The sequence below is a fragment of the Sinocyclocheilus anshuiensis genome, unplaced genomic scaffold (assembly GCF_001515605.1).
Source record: "Sinocyclocheilus anshuiensis isolate Anshui unplaced genomic scaffold, SAMN03320099.WGS_v1.1 scaffold2322, whole genome shotgun sequence".
Taxonomy (NCBI): Eukaryota; Metazoa; Chordata; class Actinopteri; order Cypriniformes; family Cyprinidae; genus Sinocyclocheilus; species Sinocyclocheilus anshuiensis.
This window is the reverse complement of record NW_015556110.1, coordinates 974,589-987,133: the sequence shown is the minus strand read 5'-3', so window position 1 is coordinate 987,133 and position 12,545 is coordinate 974,589. Positions and strand designations below refer to the sequence as shown.

The 12,545-nt window shown below is 36.0% G+C and overlaps 1 protein-coding gene across 2 annotated transcripts in view; it reads left to right on the top strand.

The window, feature by feature from the left end:
- The first annotated feature begins 1,538 nt into the window (after window positions 1-1,538).
- Window positions 1,539-12,545, top strand: part of vash2 (vasohibin 2) — a 31,458-nt gene continuing 20,451 nt past the window's right edge. For both annotated transcript variants that reach the window (XM_016470785.1, XM_016470786.1), the window contains exons 1-4: window positions 1,539-2,348; window positions 8,889-8,977; window positions 10,372-10,428; window positions 10,700-10,774. In XM_016470785.1, the coding sequence (XP_016326271.1) occupies window positions 2,034-2,348; window positions 8,889-8,977; window positions 10,372-10,428; window positions 10,700-10,774 (536 nt within the window). In that variant the 5' untranslated portion in view covers window positions 1,539-2,033. The remainder of the gene's footprint in view (window positions 2,349-8,888; window positions 8,978-10,371; window positions 10,429-10,699; window positions 10,775-12,545) is intronic.

The window sequence follows — 12,545 nt, the reverse complement described above, 5'->3', positions numbered from 1 at the left end:
TCTAAACATTCTCAAAGGCCCACTACCACTCTATTGGAGCCAGTTGAAAACATCTAAATATTTAATAAGATTTCTTGAAAGAAGTTTTAGAAAGTAAATAAATCTGTATTCAATTATTATGATGAAGTCGAACATAAAATTTGTGATTAGTAGGCCTATAAAGTTTACAGGAAAAGCAGGCTGAATGAAATGCAAACCTCTAGAAGGGTTGGAGCGGGTTTACAGTTAGAACTCTAGCGCCCTCTAGTGATCATACAGGACAGCTATAATTTATCACTTCGCTTTAGATGTGTTTTATCGAAACAGCTCTTGTTTGGGTCTTTTGAACTTCACATTAAAGGGAGAGCAGAAGCTAAAAGCATTCTAAAATGATTGGGTGAGGAATATCTTCTGCACAATCTCTCATTTCAGACACCTAGAGGAGATAAAAATTACAGCCAGGATTTAGAAACATATAATGTACTAGGCTATATTTAATGTTTATAAATATTTATAATATTTTATAAATAAAATCAAAAATAATCACAGCTGATGAATTTAGCACATATATATATATATATATATATATATATCCTGTATGGTTCAAGTCTCGAAGTCTCTGCTAATGAGCTGATGAGTGGGTTCAGGTGTGCTCTATAGAGGAAACATCCAAAATATGCAGCACTGGTAGATGATTAATTCTGCTCATATACATTCTGCTGGAGATGGGAGATATCTGAAAGATGCTTCTGTGTCTGAACAGGAGGTTGTTACATACCACCACTACTCATATGAGGGCAACAGGAATAAAATATTGAATGAAATTTTCTTATGGAATTGTAATTAAATATAAGCTAATTCCATCCCATCCATATGTTTTAGACACTATTTGTATTTCTTCTTTTTTGGTAGAACCACACTCTGAGTTAGGGTTAATATAGTTAATTAAAACCTTAAAAATGCATTTCTGTCACTTGAAATAAAATAAAAATAAATAAATAAATATATAAAAACGTTTTTATTTAAGCTAGTTTTCAAGGAAACATTTTTCATTTTCATTCAGTATAACTTAATATCCTAAAATAACTAAACATTGCAATACAAATGACTTAAAACGATATAGACACATTCAAAAACTAATTAATACTAAAGCTTTAACTAAAATGTAAAAAATAAATAAAAACTAATTCAAAATATGAATAAAAACCATAACAGTATCTCAATGATACTAAAATAACACTCCTATGAGTTTTACTTTCATGCGTTTTGAGGCCATTTTGAACAAAAAGAATGAAAAGGTGCAATAATTATTTTACTTATTAGAAAACTATATGGTCTTGATTTGACACACTTAAAGTGATTTGACATCTTTAAATGCACATTTTAAAAGCTCACAAAAAAAAACCCTGCTGGATACACAACGAACGTTCACGCCCATTTCCGCCATTTTGACCAATCACAGGCGGATCTATTGCCCTTATATGGAATTGAACCCGCCTCGCTTTGTTGCTTCGTCCAATGAAAAGCTGGGAGAGCGTGGTTGGCTGTAGTTTATGGTGATACAATAACAGTATCAAAAAACGTTAGAGTGAATGACCATTTGAGACCGTCAGTGAAAGCGGTTACACGCCTACTCGGAAAAGCAGATCATTCATTAATACTCTACAGTCAGGTGTTAAATGATTCTACCGTAGATTATTTAGCCCGCAATCCCTCCGCAGTATTCAGACGCCTCCTCAGTGTTTTTAGCGAAAGATGAAGTAGTTTCTGTGGCACAACTACAGAATGCGGTTTACTGGGAACATATATGACCATTTCTGAGCTGAAGCACACTCAGCCATAGTTTGCTACAGAAATGGTATCGCTGAGCATTTTCCTGCCTCTGAATCTTTTTCAAATCACCTGATTTTCTTACACTTGAGCAGGACCGAGTGGTTTTGGCACATTAGTATGCATGTTCGAGGCGCGACATGTCTTTGTGCATGAATGCTGGGCAGTCATAACTGATCTGTGGAAAAACAAGGGGAAACTCCCCCTCGGAAGACTTCTGAACAATGACCGGACCAAGCGCCACCAGCAGCGGCTCAACGGCCAAGACCAGCAGACACGGTCGGTCCAAGAGCACCAGTACCTACTGTCACACTACCGGTCTGGCGGCTGAATCCACCTCATCCACTGCCGCAAACAACACCGGCAGGTCTTCCGGCGAGGAAGAGGAGAAAGACGGCGAGGTCCCGTTTTTCGTGAACAGGACGGGCTTTCCCATAGACACTGTCACCTGGGAGAGAATGTGGTCACACGTCACCAAAGTTCATCCTGATGGACAGGAGATGGTGGATAGAATACGAAATGCAACACACCTCTCTAAAGTAAGTGGAAAGTAATAGATTATTTATGTAGACTCATTTAAATATCTCAAAACTCAAAGTCCAGTGAGCTGCCTGTTTAGACAACATTTTTTGGCGTCATATAGATGTGATGATATGTCTTGAAATATTTGAGACCCCAAAATGTTATCTTGTTAGGAAGCTCATGATGCCTATGTGATACGATACACAAAATGTTGATAGGCAGTTTAACGCTAGTTATATAATAATCCCCCAAATGCTGGTACCCTAAAAATGCTTAAATGTCTAGGCAGGCAACGTATTTATAAAATGCCCAAAAAGCTTTCTTGTTTGACAAGTTACTAGGTTTTAAGTGACAGCCACTGAATGTGTGTTTGTACAGATGTCAGTTGATAATGGATATAAAAATGCAGAATGGTCATATGGTATTATCATGTTTCTGGTCATCTTTTAAGTCCAGTAGTTTATAAATATAATACTTTTTTTTCCCTTGGTATATATATGAAGTTTTTTTTTATAGGTAATGCCATCTGATACATCACTGTTTTTTTTTTGTCAAAATAATGTTTGACATAGTACTATCTAAAAGTTTGGGGTCATTTTTTTTTAAAGGGGTCATATGATGCGATTTCAAGTTTTCCTTCTGTTGCCCTTTCGGGCTTGAACTGATGGTAAAACTAATGACATTATTAACTGTCTTGATAATTACTTTGAAAGCTGACGCTCGCGATTATGGTAAGGGATGTTACATTTCCGATGCGTGCTTGTGGTGTTCGGGCAATCACAATGCACTGGGTCAGCTGGCCAATCAGAGCAGACTGCGCTTGTCAAAGGAGGGGGCTTTGTTGAAAACGACGTGTTTGAGAGAGGCGGGGCATAGAGGACCTACAATAATGTACAGTATTTGAAAAATAATGTGTTTTTTGAACATTAAAGCATGTCAACATATTCTGTTACACCAAATAAACAAAATAATGATCTTTAAAATAGCATCATATGACCCCATTTAAAGAAATTAACACTTTTATTCAGCAAGAATGTGTTTAATTGATTGTAAGTGACAGTAATGGCATTTATAATGTTGCAAAAGATTTTTATTTCAAATAAATGCTGTTCTTTTGGATTTTTCTATTCATGAAATAATCCTGAAATGTTTTTTTCACAGTTTCGCACAACTATTTTCAACATTGATAATAATAATAACAATAAATGTTTCTTGAGCAGCAAATAAGCATATTAGAATGCTTTCTGAAGGATCATGTGACACTGAAGACTGGTGTAATGGCTGCTAAATATTGAGCTTTGCAATCACAGTAATAAATCACATTTTAAAATATTCTAAAATAGAAAATGTATATTTTAAATTGTAATAATAGTTTAAAATATTATTATTATTATTATTTTTTTTTTTTACCATATTTTGATCAAATAAATGCAGCCTTAGTGAGCATAACATATTTCTTTCAAAAACACACACAAAAAACTTTTGAACCTCAAAATTGGCCTATATATGAAACAGGACACATTCACAGGAATAGTGTTTATATATAAATAGCATCTCACAAACTGCCATTTGTGTGACCCAGTTTCCACCAAGAGGAAGTGTAGACTGTGTGACATGTGAGTGGATTTACTCATCCATGTGTTTTCCAACAGTCACATTGTCCCTTCTCATAATTTGATTACAAACCAGGCAAATGAGAGATCTGATCCAACCAATGACAACTATGCAGAAACATGCCTTTGTTAATGCACATTAAATGAGGAATGATGCCATGTGACATCTTTCACTAGGATTAAGGTTGCTGCCATGTCCCTTTATCACAATGTTGCTCTAACCTCCAAACATAAACCAATCAGACCTGATCAGGCAGAGAGCATGCAAATGAAGGGCCTCGGAGGGGATAAAGTGAGTCTTAATCACAGACTAAGTAATCCTCAGTGCACAGACGGACAGCATACGCAAGGTCAAGCTGTGTGTTTATATTAGCTCTTTTGTTTTAGTTAACACTATTGTGCATTCCTGCACACTCATATGTGCTGACGTTTGCAGAACAACGGCGTCTGACTGGTCGAAAGTGTTGAGTCAGATCCCTAGATGTTAAAGTGATTTATTAAGGGACATTCCCCACCAGCAAGTGTTGAACAGGTGTGTGGAGTGAATCCATCAGATCAGCCAGATTAGGAGTCACTCGAACGGCTGTGACACAAGCCAGACATTCCTGTTAGAGCCATTAGACAGAGAGTGACAGTCAATGAGAAAGAACTTACTGTGAACCTGTAAATGACCACACTGATGGAGAATCAGAGTCTCCAGTGATAACCTTGGATCTGAGGACACTGCAGTTATTATGTAAACAAACCACATACCAGTACAGCGCTTTCCATTTGGTGCAGTTAGACAATATTCGAAAGCTAAATAGAGTATTAATTATTATTTATAGCACAGTTGCACTTGCTATTTTACGTTTGGTTTTTGATATAATCCATTTGCTAGAGTGCTATTAGGGATAATCTGTGTAATTCCTGTTGTTTTGTATTGAAGAAAATAATGTATCGCATCTTCCACAGAAATATTAAGCATGCAGCACAACTGTTTTCAACACTGATAATGTTTCTTAAGCACCAAGTCAGCATAAGAAAATAATTTCTGAGAGACTATGTGATGCTGAAAATCAAGCTTTGCGATCACAGGAATATATTAAATTCTAAAAGATATTAAAAAACAGTTATTGTAAATTGTAATAATATTTTACAGTGTTACTGTTTTTGCTGCATTTTTGATCAATCAGTTGCATTCTTGGTGAGCATATGAAGCTTCTTTCAAAAACAATAAAGGGGATAGTTTATACAAAAATGACAATTCTGACATTATTTCTCACCCTCGTGTCGTTCCAAACTCTTAAGACCTTTGTTCATCTTCAAAACACTAACTAGGATATTTTTGTTGAAATCCGAGAGCTTTCTGACCCTGCATAGACAGCAATGCAACTACCATGTTAAAGGCCCAGAAAGGAAGTAAGTACACATCGTTAAAATAGTCCATGTGACAACAGTAGTTCAACTGTAATTTTATGAAGCTACAAGAATATTTTTTGTGTACAAAGAAAACAAAAGACTTTATTCAACAATTTCTTCTCTTCCGAGAGAAGAAATTGTTGTAAATTTGTAAGTTGTAAATTGTAGTGTATGCATGCAGAAATGTTGCCAATGTTTTGGTAATGATCTTTTGGCTTTAGTATTTGGATATAACCCATTTGCTAGAGCATTTGCATTTGCTCCATTTTTGAGTGTTATTAGGGATAATCTGCATAATTCCTGTTGCTTTGTCTAGTATTTGGGCCTTTATCAAATTGTTTTTGGGTCAATCCTTCACATCTCAACCAGACGTCCACAGCTAAAAATTTGGATTTTGATAATTTTATTTATGGTGAAGTAAATACATAAGTGAAGAATAAAGCCAAAATATTAAGTGTTATAATACGTACTAATCCACTATTTTTAAGGCCCTGTATGATTTGGTCAAAAAACATATGTGGGTCACTTTGCATACAGCTGATACATCTTTTAAAGAGGAATGTCTGAAGAACAAATAATGTTGAAACTAGAAATGCATCATGTGTACCTCTATCAACACACCAGTCTGAGTACCAAAAATATTATTTTTCCAAAGTTTGCGTGACTGTAACTCAGAACGGCCAGTTCGTTTTCTGCAATGACTTTGATCCTGTAACAACTGAAAAGTCTGCATCTCTTAGATGGACAAATGTTCTGGGTGGCTTGTATCGTCACCTAGAGTAGTGAGTCTCATGTTTCGCTACAGTCCCCCGGATGGGCAGAGGTCAGCTAATGGCCCTGTGAGTGTGGATTGTGGCCTATTTATTGCTGACCTCCTTTAAGGTTTTGAGAGACCCAGTTGAGCCAGTGGAGTAGAGCGTAGATGTAAATGAAACCTCTCTCAGAGAATTCAGACTGTCAGAATCAATATTCAGAGTGTCATTTTGTATTCCGATACATTTTTGGAAATCAATTCTGAATTGAAAGCCTTGAAGGGTTAGTTCACCCAAAAATGAAAATTAGCCCATAAATTACTCACCCTCAAGTCATCCTAGGTGTATATGACTTTCTTCTTTCAGACGAATCCAGTCGGAGTTATATTAAAAATTGATGTCAGAGGATTTCGATATAAGCCAAGAGGAGACGGGTTTTCCTTTGCTAAAGTAAGGAAACTTTGCTTCCTTTGCTCCTGTTAACAAACGTTGGTTTTCACGAGACTCACTGGCGCATGGGCAGCGTTGACCTCATAGGTCATTCCCCCGGAACTGCTTCCAGTGTACAACAGTGAGCGCAAGCTACATTAAAGCGATTATTACGTTTTGAATATGGATATTTTTCTTACAAAAACGCATCGATTCGCTACAGGAGGCCTTTGTTCACCCCCCGGAGCCGTGTGAGACACTTTTTTTTTTTTATGGATGGGCGCATTTTAATTAAGTGCTTTTGGACTGATGCATGCAACACCTGCTGAGTGCCATGAAACAGCTTGAAAGATCAAAGACAATTTTTAATATAACTCCGAATGGATTCGTCTGAAAGAAGAAAGTCATATACACCTAGGATGACTTGAGGGTGAGTAATTTATGGGCTCATTTCAAGCAGTGGTTCTCAACTGCTGGGTTTATGTTATGGACGGGATATGATAATAAAAAAGTTACCGCTGAAAACGTTAGAAAGCAGTCTCTTATGTTCACCAAGGCTGCATTTCTTTAATCAAAAATATAGTAAAAACAGTATATTACTGGTGTTTTGTTTACTTTTATACGATAAAAATGTTGGTGCTATGTTGGGTTGCCAGTTAAGAAACACTGGGTTCCATTCCATCAACACCATTTTAATGAGGCTTTAAGTTCTTGTGACATTTGTCACACCTCAGTTTTCTAAACGCCTCTATTTAAGTGCTGAGAAAGAAGGCGTGTGTTTGCACCTCTGTCTTTCAAAAGTTATTCTACTCCGAACAACAGCATTGTTATTCTGCCATCATAACACTGGCACAGAATTTAGACATATTGTACAATGCATTTCTGTGCTTCTTTATCATGCATTCAAAGGCTCCAGAAGTCAGCACAGACAGACAAAACTGTCCTACCCTGACTTTCTAAATTCTCTCATTCTCTTGCACTGGGCAGAGAGAGATAAAGAGGAAATGAGATGATTTCCTTTCTCCCTTTCTTATTTCCTTCTGTGACCCAGCAGCTCTTGCATGCCACCAACACACATGGTGCTCGTATTGAAAATAAAACCCAATGCATAATTCTGCCTGCATTTATCTGACAAACTTTGGTTTAATGCTGTTAATGTGTTGTAATAAAGAGATTGTTTCAGATAGAGGACAGCCTATTTTCTTGCTTTCATTAATTGCTTCTTTTCTTCTAATGAATGGAGGCTTGTGTGCAAGAGGACGACCTTTGTTCATTGCTAATTCTCTTCGCTGTCCTTTTGCAGTTAGGAGTGTCATTGCTTGTAGGGGTTTCAAATGATCAATGAGGCACTGTTTCTATAGATTATAAGGACTTTTCATTCCATTGAGACATCAGAATCTGATTGACGAATCTCCTTGTGGTTACAAAAGTCCCGTTGTGACTAGGTTGCCAACTTCAGGATAAAAATAAGTGACAACCTCCCTTTCTTTATACTACATTTCATTTAAGATTTAAAAGGATAGTTCAGCCTAAAATGAAAATAATATCATGATTTACTCACCCTCAAGTCGCTCCAGAATTGTTTGATTGTCTTTTTACCTGCAGAAAATATTTCGAAGAATGTTTCAACTGTTTTTGTTCATATACAATGAAAGTCAGTGGTGTCCAGAACAACACTAGACCCCACTGACTTTCATTATATGGACAAAAACACTGAGACATGAACAAATGAAATGCTACATGATCACAGTGTATGCCTGCAGCAGCAATATGTACTTCTTAGTATCTGTAACATCTAGTTATGTCATGCTGAAGTACCACGCATTATTACACACATCAATTTAGTTTAGTTTAGCCAAGGCAGATTCTAACATTGGAGAATTATGAGTGTACATAAATAATTCAAGATGACTCAACTTGATGTTTTTAATATGGCAACAAATCCAGTGGAAATCTGAACCACTGAAACCCAGCAAATAAAAGTTAGCTAGCAGTATAACATCTATGACGCGATACTAGAATAAAGATATAGGGCCCATGCACAAACAAATATTGGACAAACCTGAATTTAGTCTTCAGTGTCACATGATCTTTCAGAAATCATTCTAATATGCTGATTTGGTAAACAAGAAACATTTCTTATATTTATCAATGTCAAAAACAGTTGTGTTGCTTAATATTTTTGTAGAAGCCATGCTACATTTTTGCAGGATTCTTTGAATATAATGTTCAAAAGAGCAGCATTTGTTTGAGATAGAAATCCTTTGTGACATAATAAATGTCTTTACTTAAAATCAATTTAATGCGTCTTGCTGAATGAAAGTTGAAGGATATTGTTTGCTAATTCTCTCTGTTTTCACAGCACCCCGTGCCATCGGTTCCAAACTTTAAGCCATCGATGTCTGTGCCTGATTGGCTCCATGCCGTCCAGAACTACATGAGAAACTTGCAGTATCCTTTCCCCTCCACAAACCGTTCGCTCTGGAAAAGGTTGACAGATGTTTTCTAAACCTGTTTCTTCTGGATGCATTATGGATTCATGGGCACTCATTTCTTTGGAGTGTCAGTTATGCTTTTTCGCTCAGTGTAATTTTTTCAGTCGGCTTGACTTACTCAAAGGGCCTTTTTGGTTGGAGTGTCAGTCACTTTAATGTAGAGTGATATTAGCCATGGGTATGCATACTTCTGGTACTCCGATTATTACAGTTTTCTGCCTCATGCTTTAAAGACTGCCAGTGAAAATGTGTGGCTTTGATATAGATTAAAGGAATAGTTTGCCCAAATATGAACATTTGCTGAAAGTGTATACACCCTCAGTCTATCCAAGGTGTAGTTAAGTTTGTTTCTTCATCTGAACAGATTTTGAGAAATTTAGATTAAAACTTACATTACTTGCTCACCAATGAATGCTCTAAAGTGAATGGGTGCCGTCAGAATGAGAGTTCGACAGCTGATAAAAACATAACAATAATCCACATGACTCCAGTCCATCAATTAACGTCTTGTAAAGTGAAAAGTTGCGTGTTTGCATTAAACAATCCATCAAGACATTTTAAATTCAAATCATTGCTGCTAATATATGAGTCATCTATCCATAATATTGTTTTTTCCAGTAAAAAAGTTGCCTTGTCTGAATCCGAAGCAAAATCATATACAAGCGAAAACAGATTTAATGTTGTTGTTGACGTGAGAGGACAACAGGGGATGGACTTTTTCACTAGAGGAAGCATTATTTTGGTTTATGGACTTTTATGACTGGCAGCCACGGTTTAAAGTTAAAATGCCTTAATTATGGATTTGTTTTATACAAACACATGGCTTTTCACTTCACAAGTTGTTAATTAATGGACTGCAGTCACGTGGATTACTTGTGGACTATTGTGATGTTTGAACTCCCATTCTGATGGCACCCATTCATTGCAGAGGATCCATTGGTGAGCAAGTGATGTAATGCTGAATTTCTCCAAATTTGTTTGATGAAGAAACAAACTCATCTACATTTAGGATGGCCTGAGGGTGTGTACATTTTTTAGCAAATTGTCATTTTTGGCTGAACTATTCCTTTAAGTTGGATATTGCATTGTCTATACTATTTGATGGTTAGATGATTTCAGCTTCTGTGGATATTTATATTCATCATTGTGTGCGATTAATATCTCAGCATCTCAGCAATTTTCTCACACAAATACAGTAATGTCTGTGAAGAGTAATGAGTACATAGGGTTCAGCAGGATATTGTTCGCAGCTGTGCACTTTGACACGCATGAGTCACAATGAAAAAACAGGAAAACAAGGCTTCCTAAATGAGCCGTACAAACTTCACGTAGCTCCTTAACTGCTGACAGATACAACCATACGGGAACGCAGTTCTTTGAGATTAAGAAAACCAGACCTCTGAGTGGGTAAGTGATGCCATCGCTGAGGCATTTTCATCATCCTGTCTGTCTGCCCTGTCTTTCCTGTTTTTAGTCTTCTCTTTTTCCTGTTCCTTCTTATTTTACACTTACACTCTTGGTGGTAAATCTCTTTTAAAAAGATGTTTTTCAGGTGTGATATTCATTTAAAAAAGTGCCCTTTTACAAAATACAGAGCTTATAACCAAACATGAAAGGTTCATTTTAGATTGAAAAGAAGTCATTGACCCTGTATAGCATCAATCTAATCTCTTTCCAGGTTGATGGAGACTGCCAGAGAGATGATACGAGAATCACTTCCCATCAAATGCCTTGAAGCAGTTATCCTTGGAATGTATCCTTTAGCTTTATTGACAACTGTGCAACTTTAGCAAAACTAAAACTATTAGAAATTATTTTTATTAATTGAAAAAATAAAATAAAATATAAATATTATATGAGAAACTTTTGAGATAAGTTTAAGTGCCAAAATAAAAAACTAAATACTACAATACTAAAAATAAAATAAACCAAAATACTAAAACTAAACTAAAATAATGATAGAAACATTAAAAAAACGAATAAAAATAAATAAATAAGTACTATAATTATGTATAGAAATAATACTAAAATAAAATATTAATATTATATGAAAAACTTAAATTAAAAAAAATAAATATTTGAAATAAGTTGAAGTTGAAGTACCAACATAACTAAAACTAATACTGAAAAGAAAATAAATTAAAAATAAATAGAAATATTATGAGTAATTGCTAAAAAAAAAAGATAAATGCTCAAATTGTGTACATAAATAATATTAAAATAACACTGATTGATCAAGTGCATTCTCTTAATTCACCAAGGAATTAAGAAAAAAATTAAGGTTTTAAGAAAAATTGAGAATTTTTTTTTTTAAATTAAACATTCATGGATAAATAATTTACAATAACATACATTAGAAAAAAGATAGATGTGGGTAGCACTCACACTTTCTTCTGAAAATGTAGAAATCTAGTGTTGTTTTTTGTAGGCTTGAACATCCTTCAGTCCCTAAAGTATAAATCCGTTCTCATAAAAGTAATTATCACCGAGCACATACAGCACAGTTCATTTGTCTTGGGAAAGCCCCATACTTTTATTTTTATTGTTGATTTCTCAATTGCTGAAATTGGGATAGAGGGACTAAGCAGAGATCTATCAAAGGCAATGTGCTTCAGATCACTGTCTTCGCTCATGATCCGCCTCAGCCCGAACTGAAGCTTTTACGTAGCTGTTGCTAGGAAACTAGGAGTCATAGTAGATTCTCCTGAAGGGAGGCGCAGCTTCCTGTCCATGCAGTCGATGCAGCTGTGCCATTCTATGCCACTGGGAGGGTGAGTTCTTTCAGGAATTATTAGTGTCAGTTAGCTCATCAGATCCAGGCCAAGGGTTAACACAAGGTGAATGTCATCTCCGTCCATGCAAATGCCAAGTGTAGCAGAGAAATGTTGTGGAGATCTGCTTTGCAGATTGCGGTGTGTTTCGCGAAAGCCGCAGTGTGAACTTCACTTTGAGTTAAGCACCTCATGGGTCGTTAGTTGCACATCTGCGTGCAAATTTGTAGTGGAGAGCGGGAGGATGAAGGGTTCCAGTTTACGTCACTTTGAGATTTGTATCTTTGTGTACAAATCCTGTCTTTTAATCTACAGCGCTCTCAAGGGACTTTCCTACAGTCCCAGAGGACTCAAACATCATAACAGTGAGTATTGAGAGTATCAGAGAACACTGAGGCTATTGTTGTTGTAAAGTAAAATTTGCTGTAAGCCATTTTCTGTTGTTTTGGAAAATAGGAAAATGTTCCTACTGGACAAGTATATATGTGGAAAAACAATCATTTTCAACCCTCATTCTGACCCTCTGTCTGAAGTGATCAATTTTTAGTCATATGCAAATGCATCTGCCCTTGTAATGTCACAAATCCCACAATATCCAAATGAGCCATTTCTAGAGCTTGAATAAATAAATGTAATGACCCCTTTAATAATCATTTTAAATGTTAAAGAATGGCAGAATCCACACCACAAGTTGCTGTCAACAACGTTGTTGTTGAAATCACTTTCAAAACTTTTTTTTTTCAGATGATGAAT